Source organism: Pleurodeles waltl, chromosome 3_1 (genome assembly GCF_031143425.1).
Source record: "Pleurodeles waltl isolate 20211129_DDA chromosome 3_1, aPleWal1.hap1.20221129, whole genome shotgun sequence".
Taxonomy (NCBI): Eukaryota; Metazoa; Chordata; class Amphibia; order Caudata; family Salamandridae; genus Pleurodeles; species Pleurodeles waltl.
The window spans coordinates 648,598,400-648,623,960 of NC_090440.1; the positions used below are offsets into that span (position 1 = coordinate 648,598,400).

Genomic DNA, 25,561 nt, shown 5'->3' on the forward strand with positions numbered 1-25,561 from the left:
GTGAGAGGGGGAGGGAGGTCACATGGGGTGAAGTGGGGCTTTAAATGAGCCAGGAGAGGAAATGACATCCTCTTCCTCCTCAAGGGGTAAAAGTAAAAGAGTTTTTTGACACCCACCCGCCTTACAGGGTTTTAGGGCTTGAGCTGAGGGCTGCCAAGTTAGGACGGGTTGCTGATAAGTGAGAACGATACGTGGGTGGTGGAGAGTCAGATGCGGGCGGATCCACCCCTTTGGAGGAGGAGTAAGGAGTTTAGGTGAAAGGAAATCTGGGGGTAGGTTGACTGGAACAGGTGAATGAACTGGTGGTTGGAGGATGTTTTGAAAGGAAGAGAGAAGGATGACGGTGATGGGTGGAAGTGACTTGGGTGAAGGGCAAAAAAGAATGCATGAGGCATTGTTGGGTAGAAACGGTGATGAGGGCGCAAAGGAGAAATACATTTGATATGTTAAGGAGTTTAAAATGTTATTTTGTTACATTTTATAATACTTGTTGCAATCCTGTCCTAAAAAATGGCCTTTTGCACAATACTGGAGTCATTATGATTATTGTCAATGCATTTTACTCTGTGCTACAGAGCTGCATCAGCAGGACACAGCCCAACAGCACAGAGTATTCTTTCTTTTGTGACCAAAAGAAAATCACAAGACAGGATTTTCTTCTTGTGAAGGCAAAATGTGATACTCCTCTCGCCATGAGGGTCTTCTCTTAAGGTGTGAAGGAGAGTAAAAAATGGCTACTTGTCTGCCCATCTAAATTGTGCGAGTGGACATTGGCAATTTCTTAAAAGGCCATTACTCTACAGGGCTGTTGGAGACATTTTCCATGATGGAGAAAAAGCAGTCTCTGCTGTGGCTAAACTTAAGGTCCACTCACAGATCGGGCGGGTGCACCACTATGAAGGTGGGAGGGAACTCCGTCGCCCCTTTGGTGGAGTTTTCTTCCTGCAATCATATAAATTGGGCCATAGTATTTGATGTAATACTAAGTAATTCATAGGCCATTGGTTGGGGTTTGCCTTGGATTAGTTACTTCTTTGAGAAGTGGAACAGTGTCCAGACTCCTTTATTTTTATAGTCATTTTGAACAGGTCAAGGAGATCTAGCATAACAAGACAGCTGCAGCACATCCCAGTGTGGTCCATTGGTATCTCCTCTCCAAGGGATGGTATAGAATCAAGACTCAGAAGAGTGAGCACCGGGCTTTCCTGAGATATTTGCAACAGATTTAAATCGGGAATCGCCTTTCCCCAGCCGCACCAAAAATCCCAGAATGGCCTCAAATCAGTACTTATGGGAAGAGAACAGTATGTAAGTGACATATTTGGTCCACCAAGCAGGTGGAAGCCAGCCTCAAACGAACTGTTAGCCAGTCAGTCCAGTGCACTAGGGTTTGTTTACTTAGAGCTTCTGGTAACATAATTAGTTAGTTCACCTTAAGTAAAGACTGAGGGAAGGGAGACTCCAGTTTAATCTACATTTCCAGGTTCTTTCCTACTGCTTTTCAGAATACCAAGGCTGTGTAGGGCAGAGATGTTGCACTAACAGATAATGAATATTAAGTTAAAAGGTAAGATTGTGTCACTCTTTTAAGACAGATTCTGAGGGGAGATGCGCTTGTGGCTGACTTTACAGATATCCCATTGAGTTGCCACCAGTGCCTAGGAGAATAGAACACATATGTAACCATTTCTAGGTGAACTGATAACAAGCCTTTCTGTAGTAAGTGGTCTATAATTCTCTTTGATCTATATCAAAGTGGAGCACATTACAGATTGTGCTGAGCTTCCCACCGGCAGCATGTAACAAATGCATTTACATCTACAACTTCTCTTTACAAAGGTTCCACCTCAGAGACATGGGAAGCCTCATCTGTTGACAGACACTGTTTGTGCAGCTCTCAATTCTGTCTCAAGGGATGGGAGGCTATATTTTACTGAATGACCCTCACAACTCTAATGAGAATAGAAAATGCCAGGGGCAACTGGATAGAAATATAGAGCGTTATTATGACCCTGGCGGTCCTGCCCCACCACGCCAGCGCTGGCAACCAGACCGTCGACAATGTGGCAATGCAGGACCACCAAATTATGAAAAGTTAAATGAACTGGCTGCCTTGCAGCCAGTTCACCACCTGTACCGCCAGAGGGGTAGGACCGCCTGGCTGAAGGTTGTCCACCTTCTACCCAGCAGTCCACCTAACACTGCCTGCAGTATTTTGAGTTTCCTTACTGCCAGGGATTCTGTGGTGGCAGCCCCGCCACAAACTCTCTGGCGGTAAGGATATTGGTGACAGGAATACTCATTCCTGTTGCCAATACAGGACTCCCCAACCTACCCCTCCTCCATGCCAGAACTCTCCCGACCACATCAGAAGCCCCCCACCCCCTAAACAGTGACACCCCCATCCCCGTACTGTACCCCCACTCCCCCATCCATGCACGCACACACCACACATACATACATACATACATGCACAGATCCGCGCTCACTCATTCAAACACACATGCACACATGGGCACAACACTCCCTCCACCCCCCAGCATACATGCAGTCACACATGGACACAGACACTTGCACACAAGCACACAAACATACACAAACACACCCCCATTCACACACACACCCATTCACACACACAGCAATCAACACCCCCCTCCCCTGTCAGTCGATCACCTTCCCTGGTGGGTGCCCGGAAGGGAACAGGGTCCATGGAGCCTGCTCTACTGCCAGCGCCCCGCCAACACAACACCGCCACGCTGTCTACAATGTAGTAGTATGGCAGGCGGTGTTGTGGTAACATGACGGTGGCGACGGAGCAGGCTCCACTAGACCGCCGCCCACCCGTATGGCTACTGGCGGCTTCCCCGCCAAATAGTGGCGGAGAGCAGCCAGCAGCCATAATATGGTGGTCTGAAGACCGCCAATACTGGCCGTCAAGTGCTGGCGTGATTTCAGCGGTCAACTGTTTTGACCGCCGAAGTCATAATGAGAGCCATAGTCTTAAACAACCTTTTTGGATAAGGTGTGTAAGCATTGTATTGTGTGTGCATCTGTGACAAATCATATTTTTCATGCTATCTCTTTATATGAATAAATGGAGCATTCATGTATTCAGTTGAAATGACTTGATCATTTTTAGTGCACCATGGTGAGTACATTGAATGGTATTTTTGCAAAACTAAGGTATAGATAATTATAGTAAAAGGTCATAATGGGTTCTGGGCATCTTGAACATAGGATGCAAGAAAGCTGTAGGCACAGGTTATTTACAGAGTATTTATCACAACACAAAGTAGCAGAATCTTTAGCAAACTGCATGCTTTGGCTCAAAAAAGTTTATCTTACCACTGGAGGCCATTCTCATTGATGCTGCCACCAGGAGGCACAATAGATCTCTGGTAGTAGCAGGGGCAGCTAACAGCAGGGACACATGTCCCAGAGGAATCCAGATAATCCCCCTGATGGCATACACAACCATCCACAGGCACAAATGGAGTGTTGCATGTCACGTCAGGCTCACTCAGGGATATACAGCTGGGCTGACAGGAGGTGACATTGTAGTTGTAAGTCATTGTATCTGGACAGTCATCTGCATATTTACCTTATGAAAGAAGAGGAGAAAGGACACCTGAATTTCCAGTTTTCATGGTAATACCTTACATAGCAAAATACCAGACCTTCTCTGTTAACAGTCGTAGTGAGAATTCAGAGTGCTACTGCAGTGCAACAGTCATGTGACATTCACAAGTAATTTCTCTTACAACTGTCTCTTGATTGTTAGATAGTAAAGCATGGTTTTCAGAAAGTCAGTGAATAAGTCTATGGTAGAGACATGCAAACCAATGGAGAATGATGTGTTCATTTGTATTGAATGTAAGGGGGAAATATCATTGTAGAAGATCTGAGCTATCAAATGAATGCAAAATACCTTGTGCTCAAAGTCTAAGTGAGTGTTACTGGAGGAAGTATATAAGACAAGATGTTGTGTTGAATTAAAATACACCAGCAAAGGTAATACATTGTTGTCAAGAGCACTAATGTTCAGCCTTGCCACTATTATATTTTCAAATTCAGTTTGACACTAGGGATAGGAAGAAACTTATTGGACATGCCAAAAGTTGAGATTGTTACTTCAGGGGACTGAATTCTTTCAGTAACGGAGACAGCTACTACTGGTTTTTGTTCTTTGTTTGGGACAAAAACAACCTTGTTAATCTGCTCATTTGCTACGTTATCAAGGTTATGACTGTTGAGCAGTTGAATACATGTTATTTATTGCCCGATTATGAAGGCTGTTAAGGTTCTCTAGGTTCTTGTCCAAAGAGTTTGCATAGGAATTTGCAAAGGAATTATATTCCTTTGGATAGTTATAGGTTGTTGGCCATAATCCAGCAATGCTGAGGAGGGAGATAGGCCCACCAAAAAAACTGAGTCAGACTCTACAAGATTATCTAGAGATCTTGCGTCTTTGGGAATAGTATTGATCATTGCTGTAGTTGTAAGTGTTGTGCGGATGGTAGTGCTTGTTCTGCACACTGGAGTTCAAGTTGGAATTACTTGGGTCCGAAAAGGAACTAATTTGCTCCCGAGAACAAACAATTGTGATGTCTGCTTTAGTGGTTAAAAACTGTTTCCTATTGTATCCCATTGTTAATTGTTTATGAGCTGCTTTTTCATTTCAGAAGCTGTTCGTTTTTTATCACTGATCATTCTAGTTATTTCTGGAAGGTTGAGATTGGCTTCCATAGATAGATTAGCTGTTTCTTGAGATGCTGAAATAGGGATGTTTGGCAACTCTGGAGTCACCTGTGAGATTGCCAGTTGAGCAGGTTTATTATTAGTGGTCCGTCTTGTATATCTGGTGCCTATAGGGTCTACACACAAATATGCCTTTTTCTGTTTTGAGAGGCTTGTTTTGAGATCTAGCCTTCATGTTTACAGTAGCGGGAAATGTAGGGCAAAAATGATTTCGCTAAGCAATCTTGAGAGAGTTCCTTCTGCCAGCACAGATGTAGTGTGAAAAAATGCACCATGGTAATGATACAAGAACAATGCTTGTGGTGAAAATAAAAACAGGAGAAAACAGGAGCCAGCCAGCACACCAGTGTGACCCTCTTATCCTTCATTAGGCTTAAGGAACAATAGTACCCACACAAGGAGGCTGCCTAGCCGCCCATGCTCCCTGTTTCACACAATGCCACTCCAAAATGGCTACCCCTTTTACTCGGCATCCTCCATCCTCCAACCGGCAAGGTATTAACTCAAAATAGTTCAGCCCACCGTATGGCCACTCTCAGGTAGCTGCATGTTTTTCTGCCTCTCAAAGTCTCGTAGACAGGCAGTATCTTCCACAAAAGTGCTCTATTAGACAGACACCCATGCAGCAACACAATCAGGTGAGGTAAAACTGGTGAGCAAGAACTGCTCTGTATGTTCGTGGGACAGAGACTGCTGACCTCATGCAATGAGGAAAGAAGGTGAGCAAGCAAGCAGCATGACCCAAGGGTGAGGTGCTGAGATCCGGCTGGATGCAGGTGAATACAATAGTCTGCGGTCTGCACACAATGGAGGGCACGGCAGGAGAAGGGCAGGCAAGACAATGCAATAGAGCTGTATACCCCCGCTGACAGGTCACATTGGGATGGTGAGACTCTGCACTGCCCTCACATTGGCACAAGTGCAGCATCTCCTCCTGAGTCTCTTTCTCTGGTGACTCACTGAATTAAACGGAGTATAATCTGTGAGCAGCATCAGTCAAGTGGATATCTTAGCCCAAGTCTGAATCATGTAATTTGAACTGGAGTCTGAGACTCTACTTGGCAAGGACCAGTTTCTCGAGAAAACCCTGGCTGAGCAATTTATACTGACTAAGCCAAGTACTGGTTAAAACCCTTTGAACCATGAGAAGATGAAGCAGTTGTTCTGCATTTCAAGCATATGTTCATCTTAGCAGCTAAAATGGTACTTTCCAGACTCCCTTCAGGGGTAACTCTTCGGGCCTGCAACTGCATGTAGAAGCCTGTCAAATCTTTGATCCCACAAAGCATATACTTTAAAGAATGTGATGAACTAACTAGAACCCTTAACATTCCATGTGATAATCCCATAGAGAGAGGGCACAGATCCCTTCCTTTCTACATTGTAACATAAAAAAAAATGAAGCCCAATGTGTGTGTGGAGTATTTTTGAAGGTGTTCACATCTACAAAATGCCATGGGCTGAAACCAAGACTAATGGACCCTGTTAGCAAATGTCTAAAGATGTCTTAGCCACAGTAGACAGTGAGTGAAAGAGACACTCCAAAAGTCCCTTTCTGTACCTGTATGATGTGCATTGTATGAGGTGTGTTGTTTGTGTGATGTGAGAAGGCTTGAACTTTTGCTGGACAGCTGATGTTGACTGCAGGTGAGACCTAAAAAGATGCTGCTAGTTTGAGTGCTAAAATACAAGGCCCTTTTTGGACAACTACGTTAAAGGAATCCGAATAAGAACATTGCAGAACGGGTATAAAGAGCTGGAAGAAGGAAGTCTGAAATCAGGGAATCTGAAATCTCGTAGAAAGGAACCGCTTCTAGAAATGTTTGGTGGTTCCAGCCCATTCCTGACTCATTAAAGGAGATAGATGTTAGGAGGATGTGAAGCAGAATCTCTCCCTTGAAAAGTATATTAGATGAAGCCTATTGAGTACCGATATTACTTACTGCAAACATTGGATCGCCATTTACTCAGGACAAGACCTTTTATGGCACAGGCTCGAACATAAGATGATAGGGCCGCACAGAAGCAGTCATCGGTGTTCTTGCAGACGCAGGTATCAAAGATACAATTCTAAGAGAGCAACAAACAGCAAGTTTCTTAATGAAACACCTTAACATAAAATAATATTTGCTTCAACATGTTCCTGGATTGCGCTAGCTTCTACATCGCAATCAAGTTCACTGTCTCTGCTGATTGGGTGAAAACAATCCCATCTTCTGTTGCTAACAGGCATATTGGGCCCACTAAACTTGCTGATATGCTGTCTCATTCATTACACAGAGATTTTCAAACAAAAAACAAGTTAGGGCCTTTCTGGCAAAAGACTGGTTTTCCGGCATTTTCTGTATTCACCTCCAGTGTAGTAGAAATGTGAAACACATAAGAAAACTGATTTGTAAAGGACAATTTTTTACCACCTTCCCAAAAAAAACCTGGATCTTTGTTCCAAATTAAACTAAATACATATATATTCCCCACCCCAAATTCATACTCCAGAAGAAAAAGTAAAAAGACTTAGGCCTTCCTTACGTCCCTGGTGGTCTACAGAATGCCAAGGCTGCGGTGTTGGTCGGACTGGCGCCAATGTGGCTGTCTGGCGTTTCTGCCATGGTTGGACCACTAGCACTGGCATTTTTTGTCCACCCGACGGCCTAGCGGTCCCAACCTGCCAGGGCAGTGCTGTCGTAGGGATTATGACCCTCATCTCCACCAGCTTTTACAAGGCGGTTGCCCTGCCATGCAAAGGCTGGCGGAGACGGGTGCAGAGGGCCCCATGGGTGCCCCTGCACTTGGCATGGGCAGCGTAGGTGCCCCCATGGCCAGCCCCCTCACGGTTTTCACTGTCTTCTTTGCAGACAGGGAAAAGCATGACAGGTGCTGGTGCACCTGACACACTGTAAAGGAAAACGAGATGCATTTCAAAAAACAAAAAACAAAAAGTTTTCTTTTCATTTTTTCAGAGCAGGCAGTGGTCCGTGGGACCACTGCCTGATGTGAAAAAATATTTTCACTGCCATTCACAAAGGGGAAGGGGTCCCATGGAGACCCCATCCGGTTTGCGAATGGGTTAGCACCAGTTTGAAACTGGTGCTAACTGCGATTGTTTTGTGACAGGATTCACGGAATCAGTATTGGAGAGAAAACAGTTTTTTCTTGTGATTTTCTTATAGAGTTTATGGAAGTTGGTCCAGAATCTAGAATGAGAGCACACTTTCTATAAGTTCACCCTCTCTTCCTTAGCTATGTGAGACTAAAGTTTGATAAACTGAGTAAAATATATATTTCCAACAGCAGCATCAGCCTGTCAGTTGCTCCCCAAAGTTTTACTGTAACTTCCCCACAATGTTCTAGTGAGCAACTAGAATGTTAACATTCTGTGTGTATGGCACAACAGTGTCACACCTGAAGCCATTTTAATGGAATCAAAGCTGTAAAATTTACAGCATTTCTTTTAAAAATAAACAAAACAGGAGGGTTTGGTTTGTAATTGAAATTATAGTTAGTGCTCTAGATCGCTAAAATGAGGACACATTTTCAATCATGTCTTATATACTTTTCTCATCCATGTCAGTAATACATTCTGACATGCATCCAGAAACGTACTTTCAACACCAGCATCAGTCTGTCAGTTATCTCCCTAGTAATCAACTGCAGCTTTACCACATAGTTCAAATGAGCAACTGGAGTGCTAACATTTTGAATTTATGAAAATAAGGGTGTGGCACACCTCAATCCCATCTTGATGGAATCAAGGCTGTAAAAATGGAAATCCGTTCCTACATAGGATACTGCAGTAAGTGAAAAATAATGGGTTACTTTTTGTCATAGAAATGATTGTTAGTGCTCTAGAAAGCTGAAATGAGGTCACATTTTCCTTAAGTTCTTTAATATCTTTCACATCTGTTTCAGTAAACCATTCTGAAAAATAGAGTTAAACATGTACTTTAAAGATTATCAGCAGTCTGTACGGTACCTCTCCACTAATAAACTTGAAGTGTCACCACAGAGTTGTAATTGTTGAAATTAAACCCAGATCATGTAACTTATGGCCTGCTGGTGTGCCTGTTGGCTCTCAGTTGACAAGTCATCACTGATCTCATAAATGATGTCATACAATATGTAATGAGTGATGTCATATGCGAGGTCATAAGCAGTGCATGACGGGGCACTGCTAGTAAATATGCTGAATTTCTCTATTTTTTTTGTTCAAAATTTTAACGTTGTCACTGAAAAATTCACCCAAATGTAATGTCACTTTAACCTTCATTTTTTTCAGTAAATTTGTAAGTTTTTTTTTTTAATGAAGACAAACATTTTTATTACACCTATCTATAACGTTACTTTAACCTTTGGCTTTTTCAGTGAATTTCTAGAGTTTTTTTAAAGTAAATTATTTTCTTAGTTAATGCTAAACTATAATAATAGAGTAGTGAATCGAACATGACTGGATACCAAGTTTTCTTTTTTTTTTTTAAGTGATGGCTCACCTGAGACGTTTGCAAGAGCCAGATGGATAATCCCCTGAGTGGACTCTCAGGGAGCTGTACTTCCTGTTTGGCTCTCGGGAACTACTCATGAGATTATACATTTTGAATTAAGTTAAACACAGTGTTTTACTATAATTTTAAACAACATAGAGCAACACACACGTTGTTTAAGGTACAACAATGAATTGTGTACTGTCCTATCGAATATATGAAATAAGTATTTTTTTACAGTCTTGTCAGATGCCCGCAAGGCTCTCTTGCGAGATACCCAAGAGACACTCTTGTGAGAAGTCCGGGAGAGGAAGCACACCCTAAGGATGGATTCTGGAGCTATTTTGCTGCTTGAGCAAGCAGATCATTTTTACTTCAGACACAAACAGGTCTGCCCAGGACAAGCTTGTCCAAGAGCACAAAAGGCCCACTAGACAGAATGTTTTTTTAGAAAGGTTTTTTGTAAATTTTCTCCTTTTTGTTTTCAAGGAGATGCTGTTGGTGTTTGTTTCACACCAAAGTTGTATGTTTAAAAAAGAAAAAATATATAAATGTTTGAAAACACAAAAAATGTATACCTGTTGAAACCTTTTCAGAGCTACCCTTTAGTTTCATGATCTATTTTGTTTGTCTGTTTCCCTTTTTTTGCCTTCGTACAAACTCTTGTGAGACTCTTGCGAGAGCGGGAGCACCTATACACTTGCTGTTGTCCGTGTATTTCTCCTGCTCTCGCAAAAGTCTCACAAGATCATAACAGTTTTTTAAAACAAGAATTAACCATCTGCTCATCAGAATAATTATCTCTTACACACTTCCTCTCAAAATCAATAAACATATTATGCATTCCTATTAACGCAGTCTGGCAAGATCCTAACAATTAGATAAAAACCATATACATTTATTTTCTTCACAGTAGTTATCCCTTGGACAACTCCTCTCTAAATTTAAGGGGACAGCAAGCCTTTCTGTTGCCCCCTTAAATAGCTTTTTTGTTATAGTTCCACAACACCTCAGATTTTTCACAGTAGATAGTAATTGCCACCATTTCATTTCTTACATTCCAACAGCCAGCCAGTCAGAGCACTTGCAAGACTCACTCGACCCTCTTGCTTCCTTGAGAGCATGAATGCTCTTGGGAACAATGACCAATCATATGCCTCCAATTTTCAAATTTTAAAACACTACTGGACTCTTGTGGGACTACCACGAGCCCAACCCTCCAAATATACAATTATTGTTCACCCTTAATATCTTGAATACTACTACACACATTTACACCAAATCACACAAAGCACAATCTGTGGATCAAGATCAGCTTTCTGCCACATTTGGTGTAATTCGGTTCAGCAGTTTTTGTTGTAGCCATGTTTAAAGATGTCTATGGAAAATGCATGAGGATTTTACATTTAGGGACCCCTTTTTTTTCTTTGCTTCATCTTGACAGATCGCAGCAAAACTTTCCAGGAAGGAGCTGAGGTCAATGAACTTTTTTTGGTAACGTTTTGTGAAGATTTGTCAAATGGGGCTAAAGTAATTAGCAAACCAAAAAACGCTCCATCTATAGAAAAGCTAACCTAACTATAACTACCTTCTGGCAGATAGATAGATAGATAGATAGATAGATAGATAGATAGATAGATAGATAGATAGATAGATAGATAGATAGATAGATAGATAGATAGATAGATAGATAGATAGATAGATAGATAGATAGATAGATTTTCTTTACAACTCAAAATAATTTGATTAATTTAACATTGTTATTATAAATCCCTGCTTACATTATTTTATATGGAAGTGTGTTGCAGTACCTGTGAGTAGCCATGTGTGGTGCTGGACGTAACCCAAGGTCGGACTGGAGTACCCTTAGAAGTGTAATTGCTAGGTGTTTTTATTATGTTGTCAACCTCTCAAACCGTCCTTGCCCCACCCTAAATTCGGTCACTTCTCCTGAACCCATTTACATTTACTACTAAGTAGTAAACTTACGTGGTTGGAAATCACACTGTGATTGGTATATGAATTTCATTTTCTGGTAAGAAAACAGTGGGTTGCACTACTTTGCATACTACAAAATGCAGATTGTAAATCAGATCCTAATTTCATAGAATCTGATCCTCACATTCTATCCTCCATGGGCTGGCAGTGAAACTAATTTATCCTGCTTCTGCTGCACAGAGATGCTCAGGTGTTCTTCCACCCACAAAAAACTATACTTTAAGAGCTATCCCATTTTGTATTTCTGCTATACAATGTAGCACACATGCAAAGTTGGAAAACGAGGAGAAATAAGAGCATTTCTCCTCATTTAACCTGCCTTAAGGAGTGGTAAGATTTTGCCACAAATTCCCCTCTACCAATGGTTGTAGACAGGGACTTTTGTCAAAACCATTGATTTTTTAATCAGAACGCCCATGCATCATCCATGAATTTCCCAATTGATGTACAATAATGCAAAGTAAGATTTATAGCAATTTTGTGTTACTTTCGGATGCTATCCAACACAAATCAGGACTTGGATAATAAAAAGTGGCACAAACGCTGTGCAACCCATTAGTAAACCTGGGCCTGAGTGTCAATACGTATGAGTATGAGTGACATTAGAGCGAATGCAAATAAGTGAGTCAGTGAGAATTAATAAAAATGAATGAGAGGCGATGTAAGAGTGTGAGTGTGATGTTAGGGTCATGTGACAAGACTGCCTGAAAGAAAGCAGGGCAGGGATCATATGTCATCACTTCCTGTAATGTCATTAAGGTCAAACAGTATGTGATGTCACAGCTGCTACCCCTAGCATGTTCCTGAATCATCTGTTCCATAAATTCGTCTGTGGTCTTCCAGCAACTGTAAGCTCCAGCACATGTGCGCTTATACTTTCACTCACTGCATACTTGTCTGCAGGTACACAGTTCCAGGAAACAGACTTGCAAGTGGAGACATGAATATTTTGTCAATACTTTTTCCCGCCGTAAGCATGGTCACCATGGCAAACAACGTTTAACCACACTTGCAGTATTTCAAACAAAGGATGCATACATTATCTGAGCATTTACCAGACATCTCCCAGTTTCTTCTGCCACTCTGTTACTACTTTTAGTGGGCACTCAATCAACTAGAGACATCAGCCTCAGGCTCTGTTAGGCTAGCAAAGTACACCCTTTCCTCTTTGCTACGCTAATCACACATCAACCTGACGTTACTATTCTTATAGGACAGGGCGTCAACTGACTGCTGGGATTAAGCCATCTGACATCAGTTAATAAATCGGAGTAGACTTGAATGAGTAAATTAAAACAAATGACAGCAAAGGAAATGTATATTCTATTCTTGGTATATTGTGCATAGCTACGAAACAAGCCTCCTAGAGCTAGATATAGTTCAGACCTCTGATTCAACTAGATTAGAGAAATATGCAAGTTTTCAACTGATCCCTAAAAACCAATTCTTCTTCCGTCTTACATAACCTGAACGGCAAAGAATTCAATAAATTGAAAACAAGATAAGAGAAAACAAGCCCACCACATATGTACCTTGTTGTAAGGCCTTGGATTCACCAAGGGATGGCAAGAAGCAAATGGTCCATCGGGTTGGATGAGCAAATCACACGAGTCATGAGCATATTGATCTAAAAAAAAAAGAGCATATTGTTAAAGTTATGTTCTTGCTGTCATATAAAGTCATGAAAGTATTTAGGAGACACTCGTACTACAGTTTGCTAACTATGCAGGACATTTTCTGATGTCCATGAATTTCACTTCATGCCTATGTAACTGTTAATTACAGAAGGGGGAGTATAAAACGGAAAGAAGGGAAGCCAAAATGTTTTCTGTTGGAATGAAGCAGGCATAGATAATTGGATGCTAAAGAAGGGCGAGAGAATGAGATGAAGATGTCATGTAAAAGGAGTTAGCCCTTCTAGATTGTGATAGAAAACAATGTATAATTTTCCAATACCTGTAAATAAGAAGGTCCTCAGACAGCTGAAGAATAACTGACCGAGACGTAGAGGAAATATTGGATCAATGATCAACAACAAAGCGATATCAAGAAAGTCAAGGCACTGATTACAGGTTAGATAAAGCAGAATTGCCATTAAACCCCTCGAAAAGGGAATACTATTAGAAATAGCACGTTATAATTATGTGTTTCTACAGTTATGTCCCATTACAAGGAGTTTAACTTGTAATAGAAGTAAACATGTGCAGATATTTCAGTCAGAAACGGTAATTGTAGAAACCTGCGATCTTTGCACATGTTAATTTTCAAATCATAATCGGACCCCTGATGTTAATATGATGCAAAGTAGTACTCTTGAGTAGAGATAGAAAGTAGCAGTTCAAGGATAGAGCCTTAGGTAATAGGCTAATATGTCGAAAATACCCAAATGAATTGTCTTGGATCTCTAAGTAATTCAGCGAGCAAATGGAGGCTGTGAGCTCAAGACCCGAAGTTACAGCCTAATTTATAGTTTTGTAGTGTGCGCCTCGAGGGGTATTATTTTTTCTGAAACTGCTTCCCCAGATGAGGCGGCAGCATTACCAGCAAAAATGTCAATGCTGATTTGTCTGGTATGTCATGGCGGACTAAAGGCCTGGGCAGTGTGCTTTTTAGGGGTGAGCGTAAAGTGCTCCGTCCCATGTTGTAATCTCTCTTTGGGCTTCAAACAACGCCCATGTCACGTCAGTCTCTTTCATTGGTTCGTGGGCTTGGCTTTTAAAATATGCTTGCTTTCATTAGGGAAAGGCATGCATACGTCATGACTTTTCTGGTGTATAGCCCTCCTCGAGCGCAGCGACCAAGTACTGAAAACATGCGAGGCTTCATGTTTTCCATCCGGTTTCTGAACTACTTTTTCTATTTTTTTCGCAGTGCGATCTCGCTGGGCAGTATTCTAGCGCTTTGCATGACATCGATCCTGTTACATAGGTAATTGCACTTTTGCTGGTTACGTAGATAATTGCACTTTTGCCAGTTACTTGGATAATTGCACTTTTGCTGATAGGTTTCACTCCGAGTGAACTTTTATTTCCCTTTGTGTGGCTGCTTTGCGCTGATGGTGGCCGTCGGCTGGTTCTATTTTAACTTCATGACAAGCATTTGCATGTTGACCAGGCCTGTCAATCAGACGTTCAAAGAATGTCGGATTGTCTTATTTTATCATCCGAGATACGTCAAGTGATACGTCCTCTCGACAGCTGTATTTGTTTTTGGTTAAGATTTCATGTTTCCTTGCGCATACTTCAGGGAGGGTGCACATTTCACGCCAGTTGAAATGATTTTACAAGAACCCCTCCAACAAGCAATTAGCAGACCTATAAGCGAAATGCAGCATTGAGAATGTTGACTGTATTTTGAAATCATTCCCTCTTTTGTTGTTAGCTCACACATTGATATTATTTAGTTATTATAAGGCTTTTTCCCCCTCCGCTCTATTTTGGTTGCTAAAAGACTATGTACAGCGAGAAGTTAGGACTTCGAGGTGAGAATTTGATAGCAGACTGCAGCTCACAACCTTAACCAGACTTCACATTTTACTACGTACTGTTGAAAAAAGCTGCACATCTCCAATTGTACTTTTCCTACTGCACCCTGTTGTTTTTATACCGCCTTGTTTCTCTTGAATATATTTATTGCTATTGTCTTCATCATTCTGGTGGTAACGAGTTCCATGCACCAACCACTCAAAAAAACACTTTAGGCCGCGCAAGGCCATGACTAACTATAATATATTATAGTACAATATACCGTCTACCCTAAATTTGATTATATAGTTTAGAGTGCTATTCCCGAACCTGCCTGCTCAGTTCTAATACCGATAATTGTGGTCTATTCTTCTGCTACAATATTCCGTAAAATATTGACTTTTAGACTAAGGATGCGCAGAGTTAAGATTTTTTTCTCTTTCAAAATTTCTGTAATTCATGGAACAAGTTGGATTGCTACTTGTTAGCCACAATGTTCTCCACATGTGAGTTTTCATGTGAAAATCGAGCCTTTTACTTGTGTTTTAATTTACTCACAGAATGCAAAGAGATTGCCATCATCTATCCCATTTGAAAGCTGGGATAAAGTTTGCTTTCAACAAAATGACAAATTGAGATTCTGAGGCAATGAGCACTTCTATGAAGTATTCGCAGATTGTTAAAAAACAATGCCAGGGCATTAAAGTGGGAGCTCGAGAACAATGGACTGGTCCATAATGAGGATTTATGCAAAACTTTGCTTGTGTAATGCACTTGTTTGCACTCTTATTTCGGGTTCTCTTCATTTTCTTTTGGCATTTAATTGTCTCTATGATATTCCTGACTACCCCAGTTCTCAAAGAGTTTATTTACTTTCAAATGCATCACCTACATGTGGATTAAGCCATACATCCTTCTGATCACTTGTCTGTGTACTGCCTCCCAATGTCCTTCTTTCTTCTAGAGGTGTGATGTTGTAAACTAGCCACAGTTCTCCAAATAAGGCATCCCCTGTCATATCTGGAGTGTTAAGTACGCAAAGTTTTACTCTGGCAACCTTCACTATTCCATCACAGGAGATTGCATAGCAAACATTGGAAAAGCCAGTAGTTATCGCCTACACAACATATATTGGCTTGTCAATGTTTTTAGTCATGTTGCACAGCAGTGTGCAACATGGTTGAAGATAAAGACATAAATGCAATTTAACAGCCAGCACTGCTTTTATTTTCAGTACTTTCAATGGCTGCTGTGCAACATGGTTAAAGATAATAAATCTCTATCACATGGTCAATGGCAGCGTCACAGTTTTTTAGGTTGAGCATAGCAGCGCACATGCTGCTTTTCCGACATGTTGGTATCTATTTGGCATTTTAATCATGCCCACCTCACACCCATCACTTTCACTCGTTCGGGGCTTGCCTTTCAAAAATCTTTTGATGACATTGGTAACTGATTTATGTTTGTCCCTCTTTAGGGTGGATTTGTTACCGCCTTGGGGACCGACCCTGTGACAAGGATAGTTGCACTTTTGCCGATATGTTTGAACTTCTTTTTCCCTTTGTGTCTCTCCTTCGCGCTCACACTCATGGCGGCTGTGGCACTTTGAATCAGCTCACTTATGTCAACTGTATTACTTTTAATTTTCAATTTATGTGGCAAGAAAAGTCTAGTTAGGAATTTACAATGCTAATAGCTCTAATTCGAGCAAACACCAGACCCATTGAATTGAAAATGCTTTTCCGACGTGTTGGTATCTATGCAGGCTTTTAACCACCCTCACCTCACACCCATCACCATCACTCATTAGTGGCCTTGCCTTTCAAAAATTCTTTAATGACATTGGTAAATGCTTTACATATATCCCACCTTGGGGCATTTTTGTTACCGCCTTGGGAACCAACCCTGTTACATGGATAATTGCACGTTTGCCGATACGTTTGACTGCAAGTGAACTTCTTTTTCTTTTTGTGTCTCTCCTTCGTACTCGCTCATGGGAACTGTGGCGCTTCGAATTGACTTGCTTATGTCAACTATTTTACTTTACATTTTCAATTTATGTGGCAAGAAAAGTCCAGTTAGGAATTTACAACTATAATAGCTGTAACTCGAGCAAACGCGAGACCCATTGCATTGCAAATGCTTGTTTCATTTTGTCACAAACAAGTCTCTCAAGCAGGGCTTGTTTTAAAAAATGAAAAAAACAATGTCCCTGACGTAAATGTCCCTTAACTGCTGAGCATAACTTATAAACGCACGTGTTTTCTGCGGAACAAGGTTGGTGAATGCCAGGTTCAAAAAGTGTGAGAAAAAATAATAGGATGAAGGCTTTATGCAGGCCTGAAATCAAAGGAAAGATAAGGTTTAATCTCCACTTTAATTTCAGAGCAGACTTTCTGCTCTTTCTTTGAGTATACTGTAATGTTTATAATATTTAAGCCGGTAATGTTTCTGACTGTGTGCATTTTGATGAGCGATAATAGAGTCTGCTTGGACTTACCTTAAATAGTTAAAGTGAGTGGCCATTTACATGCCATTTAGGAAAAATGCTATTCAAGCTATTTTATCAATTTCTCTGCACTCTAATTTGTAGGATTAGCATCTAGTCAGGCACCATTCCCTTCCCTGGAGTAAAATTACAATGGACTAGGAGGGGAGCTACACCATAGGGTATGTTACCAATATTATAGCTGTTGAATCCTACCTTAGTCAGATATTATCATATGTGGGTGCCTGCATTCCCATGGGTTAGGCATGTATCAAACTGGTTCCGTGTTCTGGGTCTACGAAGGTTCTGGGAGGAGCCATATAATTTGGAGAGAGTTGATAAAATTATCTTGAAGACAGCATTCTGGTCTTATATAAGAACCAACCTGGTTTGTTGTATATCTCATGGTCGGTTGACCAACACATTCATAGACTTCAAGTGGTGTCCCCAGTATGAACAATATCTTGATTTAATTCCTGATGTACTGGGGAAGGGCCTCTATGCTCGCTTTAGTTTTGGAAGCCTCCAGCTGCTGTCCCTAACTAAAGGTTGGGGAACTATTTTATCTATTGATCTCTGCCCAGACTGTTCTAGTTGCACTGAAACCATTGAACACTTTATGTTTTTTCGCCCTGCTTATACTATTCCAAGGTCAAAATGGATTTGTGGAACTTGTCGATACTTGGGCTTGAGCCAGTGCTCCACAGCTATCAGGATTCTAAAGAGCGATCCTACTAAATCTGTAATTCTCGCGGTTAGCAAGTTCCTTGTGACCGCTTGGAGTATACAACACCGCTCATTGGAATACATTTTTCCTTCTTTTATTATTAATTATTTTAGGATGCAGGAACCAGAAGATACGATGTAAAGGGATGTTTTTTTACTATTGACAAGTTTTAATTATTGTATATACATAATAAGTTATTATGATTAGGATATACTATTTTATTCCATTTTAAGTCTTTTAACCCTGTTATTCACTGTATTTTTTATGCTTTGATGGCCCTTATTGACCGCATAAAGCTATTATTATTATTATTATTAAGCCCATCTCCAATTTCCTTTTTACACTTGAGTCGTGACGTCTCTACTGAGTAATAACAAAATTAGGTAGCTGCTCAACAATAATAAATTATCTCAGTTGAGATGTGACATCATAATATCTCTGGGCAAAGCTAGCAGGCAAGGTGAAAAGCAGTTTGCGGAGTATAGCTACAGTGTAAACAATGAACACGAAAACAGCCTTTTCCTTTTGCTGATCTGTGGTTAAAATAAACACTAAATAGCAGAAAGGAGATATTTGTGGCACCTTTTTTTCCCATGCTGTAGGTCACTAATGGAAATATAAAATCTATGCATATTTCTATATATTCTGAGCAATGGGATTTTAATCTGTTTTACATAAAACCAATTCTAATATATTTTGCAAAAAAATATTAATTGCTTTTTTGGGTGGGTAATTTTGCAAAACAGATTTTACTTTTATTCCTCATGTCTGCAACCATCCTAACTCCTTCAATATAAAAGAGCAACACGCTAAGGTTTTTAACGGTTTGTGGAAAGGGATGATGTGACCATGTATTTGGTAATGGAAATCCTCTGTAACTTCCAGTATTTTTATCATTTACAGCAGCGGCATTATTGACATTACTTGATACCCCTCACCATCAACACTGGTTCCATTTTTAGGCTGTTTAGAAGAAATGCTGTCTTCTTCTTTATGAGCCACTAAGATCCTAAGCTGTATCATAATGAGCCCATTTCTTCAATCCCCTTGCGTGGCCTTTCCTACACATGACATTTTATCACCAAAACAGACAGCTACCTTTCTCTGAGTGAATGAGGCAGGGATCATCAAATATGTTTCTGATATCAGGGCACTGGGGGTAGACCTTCCAAGAATTGGCAAACGCTGCAGCTGTTCCCTCGACCATGCCGCTGGTGCCTGTGAACTCATCACCCTGGATGCTGTTGAAGTCCCCACAGAGACCTGGGTGGAGAAGCAGAAAGAGTTGTTAGGTACTCACTTAAGCAGGCACTTTAAAGGAAACTCACAATGAAGATAAGGAAAGAGAAGATTTCTTACCACAGAGTTTTCTATGGAAGGAAGGGTCCATCTGGATATATAGTTGCATGATTGGTACAGTCTGAACCTGAAGTTGTATGCCAATGTGTAGGTGTACAATAATGAAGAAGGAGGAAGGTCTGAATATATGGAAATTGGCTGTGGACAAAAAAATGGATGTTTTTGTAAGATATATTCAAAAACTTTAAGGCAAGAAGGGCATAATGTGTGTCCTTTTTTTATGTTTTAGGACAAAGTGCTGACCTATATCCAAAGCGCTGTACAAAGAACATTTCAAACACAAGGTGCAGGAGGTACAACAGTATTGCATGTGGGATCTGGTTAAGACTAGACCACAAAAATCAAGACGCGATGAACAGAGCTGTGGTCACACACACTTCAGACACTACTGGTCGGTACACTGTGGTGCAGACCTTTCACATATATATCTTAATTGCACATTAACTTACAATTCGGGGTCATTTTCTAGCATGTCATGATTTTGTATAATTGTCCTCTTTTTGAAACTCATAGGATTCAACCCTACATTGACACAACCATTCGTCTGGAATCGGGCCTCATGGTGTTTATCTTGACAGGATGACATAATCTGTACTGTTGGAAAAGTGCGAATTGAAACGTGGGGGTTTTAGAAAAAGTAGATTTACAGTTCAACAGCAATGCTACCACGTTGATTACGTCAACATTACACTCTTAAACCTCTTTGCTCTTTTGTTCAAATAGGATCTCCCCTATAGATCTGCTATAACACTGTTTCACTCGAAACTGAGTACGCACCCAATTACATTGAGAACATTAATAGGCTGTCATGAAAAATATCTTGTAAGGAGTATCGCCACCATTCCATATTGATTCACCAAAATACTAAGGGTAGCAGACGTGACATTACAGACTGTTTGATTTGCATGAGATCACAGAAAGTGACATCATGTGACCATGATTCTGAATCTTCTCAGGAAATCCTGTCACATGACCTTAACCAAGATGACACCATAATAACTGACATCACCAAGGTTCCACAATAACTACATGAATAATGTAACAACACAACACAGAGAAATATGTATTTAAGATAGCATCTATACTAGGGTGCTGACATGATATTTGGCAATTGTTTTTTTTAACACAAACTTTATTGCAGTTTTTATACTTGTGATACAGGTGCATATACATGCAGATAAGATAAGTAACAAGTATCTCTCATGGCAATACTATATGTACAACATATATTTGGATATTATTCAGTACATCTCGTTGTGTTCAAAACTTGCAATTATAACTTTACACTCAGTACCCTCCACCAATCACTACCTGCCAGTCACCTAATTTACATGTTGTAGTGTGGGGTCGACTTAATTGTAAGGACTCTGAAAGTATATAAAGGAAGTAGGAAGGATTCAGTGTTGCACTTAGTTGTGAACCTATGTATGGCCCTGGGTGGAGTGGGTTTGTCCTACTAGGGCTGGGGCTGTAGCAAGTGTGGTCCATAGAGTAATTAGGGTGCAGTGGGGCACATGTTGAGGGAGGGGCAGACACCCCAATGTGGGCACAATGCGTAAGGTAAGGGTATTTTGTGAGGCGAGTGAGTGTTGTCTTCTTCAATGTCTTGTGCTTGAAATGTTTCCAGTAAGTTGTCCCATTCTAAAGATATCACCCATTTTCATAGACCCCTGTATCCCTCCCAACGTACTGCAGTGCTTTCTGCTCGGCCCCATTGTGCCACCTCATCCTTCCAATGGGCAATCAAGGGGATACACAGGGATTCCCAATGTCTGGCCAGTAAACACTAGACCAGCAATAAAGTCAGGTCCATAAAATGGGAGGTCACTTTAGCCAATTTAGGTCTGGCATATAAGCTCAGAATACACTGTTCTAGTGTGCACCAAGGATCGTTCCCTGTCAGAGTTGACAATGACATCCCCACCTCAGTCCAGTAACCTGTCAGTGAGAGGCAAGCCCATAGCACATGTCCCAAGTTTGCATTCAGCGTACGGCATCTGGGGCAGGACGCTGAGGCTGGGAGGAACATCAAGTTTAATTTATGTGGCGTAAGGTAGTCCCTGTGAAGTATAGAAGATTCTATACATTTGAAATGTGTATTACATGAGATCAGTAAGTGGGGCTCTCTCCCTTGATGCTCGGAGTAACTGGTCCCGGTCTCTGTAAATTAAGATGTTTGCCATGATTGGTCTGGGGGCATACCGGGTATAGGCTTCTTCGTTGGCACGTGGTGTGCCCTTTCCTCTGTGAAGAAAGTTCAGGAGTCCTGCCAGTGACATAACTGTGCACGGCCAAGTCTCCAAAACTTGCACTGGATGGGGGCCCTGAGTGCTCTCCGGTAGCCCCACAATATGCACATTATTCCGGCGCTCTTTCCCTTCTGCATCTTTAGTATGGTCCTGAAGTTGTACCACTAGTCTACCCAGTTGGGACACTATGGAGTTTTGATCCACCAGGCCAGGTTTCAATACCATCAATGTTTTTCAGTAGTGTGAACCCTGTCTGCCACTTTACTGTATTTGTCTTTCTAGATGTTTCTATCTGTGGCAATAGTGCCAAGTTGTTGTTCCATAGCGGTTCTAAAGTCACAAATCTGCAAGATCATGCCCATTTTATTCACAGGGGGCATCACCACCTTATGGGGTATACAATCTGTGGGCACTATCTTGGAGGAGCAGTCTGAGGGAGGAGTATGGGTGTGAAGCCCCTTGTTGTGGCCAGGGGTTTTAAGCTTGGTGCATCCCATGGTGACAGTTTGCCAGTGTAACCCACAATACTTTATGTAAGACAAACCTCAGTCAGTACCACCATTGGCTGGAGGACCTCATCAACGCCGCCTGCCCCAGTAGCTGGTTATATGATTGGCAGTGCAGAAGTATGTGGATCCTGTGGGTTTGGAACTGGGATTGTGTTTTAGACTGAATGAAGGAGGGTAGACAATGAATGCCCCAGGTGTTGCTCCCACTGTAGGGTCCAAGTTGTCATATCAAATACTGCCAGCATAGATGTTACTGGAGGTCGTTATGAGGGTCAGCAAGTGTGAAAGCTGTGCCAGGTTGCATGATGAACGGGGGAAAGGAGGGCCCTGTTGATCAAATACCCCTGTCAGTTCTAGACATTAATGTTTCAAGTTGATTAGGCCTCCTGGGCGGGTGGAAGGCAGTCTTTGGAGAGGGAGGCCTCATAAGTATGTGGGCAGCAGCCCTGGTGACTGACCCCCAGCACTGCTACATGACGCAGGGAGGCCTGGCACATCCTGACAGAGTGGGCAGGTGAAGTACTGTTACAGTACCAGGCACAATGGCACTCATCTCCGACAGCACAGGCCCACAGCAGAAATTAACGTGGACGGCCAAGGACGAGTTTTGCTATCCTCCAAGGCGCATTCATTCATCAGGGTCAGGCAGCTGTGTCCATGCCACCACCAGAATTGTGCAATCAGTTTCCTAGCATTCAAGCACAGCACTCAAATCCTCAGCGATCCACAGCAGGGCGGGCGGACGGGCAGGCATAGGCAAGAAAGTCACACAGTTCTTCTATTCCGCCCCAGGCGGCACCAGTCTCTGCGGCCCCAGGGCTCGCTAATCTGTGGGGCGCACCAGCTCAGGCAGCCATGTCACCTCTGCGATCCACTTCACGCATCTGGGGTATCGAAATGTGGCTCTGTAGGCACACCACCAGGCACAGTCCAGTGCAGAGTTGATTTGTGTCCCAGTAGCAGTGTGTGGAGTGTGAATGGCAGTCTGAGCAGTTGGATTTAGAAATTCATAGGTCTGGGAGGTATGAATTCAAGCTGCCGCCATCATAGACGGTTGGACAAGCTCCCGCCCCACCTTTGGTAATTGCTAGGGCTTTAATTTTATTGTAGTGAGTGAATTTAGTGAGTCTGACCTCTTCTAGGAGAAGACTGGAGGGGGGTACTCTACTGAGAACACTTTTAATAAAATGGGATCAAACTGTGCATTTTAAAGCACAATTTTCACATACAATTGCTAAAAAGCTATAGGACCTGAAAGGGTACTTATTATATATTCTGGTCCTTTCATGGTGTGCCGAGCCAATAAAATCTAACACACCCCAAGAGCCAGCCCACATTTTTTTCAAAATGTGCTATGGGTGCCCCCACATATGTCAAAAATATCTAAATCGTGCTAGGGCCAGCATTTTGTCAACGGTGACCCCATAAGCCACATATTACATACAATATACTAGTGCCAAAATTATGACATCAATGCCCTCCATATGCCAAGGTTGCCCTTATGTCACAAATTACCTCAGTTAGGTAGAACCAGCATTTTGGCTCCCTTATTTCAAGGGTATCCTCCTTTATGCCAAGAATTACCTCCAATGTACTAGTGCCTGCATTTCTCCACATGTAAAGCCATGCCAAGAATTTCCTCAAGTATGCCATAATTTTTCCATGTGTGACAAGAAGTACCTCCAGTATGCCAGTGCCAGTATTTTATCACAGCATTTTCGTGGTAAGAATTGTCTACAGTAGGTCAGCAACAGTATTTTGCCATGGGTGCCTCTATAGGACAAAAATGACCTTAAGCATTTTAGGGACAATGGCGGACCTGCAAGTATAACACCTCATTCTCATGCTCACTTCCATTCCCTTACTCATATTCTGTGAGAGAATAGATCAATACTTATGGTAGATTGTGGACCACTGTCTTAATGCATGCATGACGCCACTTTCCACTCCTGTTCTTCAAAGGGTTCCATTCAACATTCTATGTTGCTATTGTGACAAATTATGTATCCTCCATATTGAAAACATGCAACACAAGGGTAAGTCTAAGGGGTTTCTTTGTCAAAGTCTCCCTACAACAAAAGCATAGCTATCTCTCAGCCACTCTTTATCCATCTTACATCCTTGGAATGCTACCTTATCATTTAGAATTCAGACTGCAGGCTAATCCCACGTTCCATGTTCCACATGAAATATTCTCTACATTTATATGTAGTCCATGTGTAACATATCGTCCCCCTCTACAATATGAAACAATGCACACACAGCGGACACATTAAGAACAAAGTGATATAAACAAAGGTTTCATAGAAATAACACATAGAACGTAAGTATGCAGGTGGTCTATGATTCCTAACACCTCTCAGAACCAAACTTTCCTGGCTGGACACTGGACTTCCAACCATTAGATCACCAGCACCCTGCACAAGTCTTCCATGAGACTTGTGCATATCTCCATTAGTCCTAAGCATGTAGGCACTATTGTTCTGTTCATTATTAACCTGACTTTTACCACCCCTTTGATATAAGGCCACTCACCTGTTATTCCAACCTTCACCATTTTCCAGGACCACCAAAAAATCAATGAACATGCTTGACCTTAAATAGGCCTCTGAAGTTTGACAATCCTCGCCCTCTCTGAACACATCTAATCTTCACTCAAACTCCTTCTTGCATACGTTCCTTGTTTTAATTTCTCTATCACTCTTTATACCTGATTCATTTGTTTCCAGCCTTTTCTTCATCCAAGCAGGCACTAACGTAGTACCTGGTGGCTTTCCCCTCATTATCTCAAAAGGAGTTTTATCTGTAACTTTGTGCACACTGGTGCAATAAACATTCATCATTGCTAAAGTCATTCTTCCCACATCTTGACCTCCTGACACAGGCATCTGAATTGTGTCCCTAACCGTTCTGTTTGCCCTTTCCACAACTCCATTGCTTTGCGGGTTATAAAATGAAGTACAATTGTGCATAATGCCATATGATTCCCAAAAACTTTACATCTCCCTCAAGATAATTGTGTTCCATTTCTGTTATAATCACAGTAGTTACACCCTCTGCCATGAAAATGTCTCTCAGCAAAAGTACTGTGGCTCTAGTGGTGAACTTAACAATCAACTTCTTGGAATAAACATCCACAACCACCATTGCATATTTCCACTCAGTCTTTAATTCATGCAAAGATCAAATAAAAACTTAGCATGTGCCAAGGTTTCCGAGGATCAGATATATAACACTTGTCTGATTTCACTCCTACTGTTAGTCTCTTCTCCCTTTCTTTATATAAATCACATTTTATACCCATCTATCTACTTGTTCATCCATACCAGGCCACCACCATTTCCCTCTCATCGTTTGCTTGTTTTAGATTGCCCTAAGCGTCCTTCATGTGCCATTTTGTTCAATTATGACTGGAGCCCACACGGTGAAACAAACTTGTCACCTCTCATCACAACTAGATAATTTCCAACAGATAAATCATCCAGAATTTTCAGATAAGGCTTGACCGGAGTTGTCACTCTACTTTCTCTC

The 25,561-nt window shown here is 41.5% G+C and overlaps 1 protein-coding gene across 1 annotated transcript in view; it reads right to left on the reverse strand.

Annotated features, from left to right (window-relative positions):
* Positions 1–25,561, reverse strand: part of LOC138283527 (mucin-5B-like) — a 402,759-nt gene that overhangs the window by 226,731 nt on the left and 150,467 nt on the right. The window contains exons 11-13 of the mRNA XM_069221467.1: positions 19,012–19,176; positions 12,767–12,861; positions 6,702–6,828 (exon numbers count right to left, since the gene is read on the reverse strand). Of these exons, the coding sequence (XP_069077568.1) occupies positions 6,702–6,828; positions 12,767–12,861; positions 19,012–19,176 (387 nt within the window). The remainder of the gene's footprint in view (positions 1–6,701; positions 6,829–12,766; positions 12,862–19,011; positions 19,177–25,561) is intronic.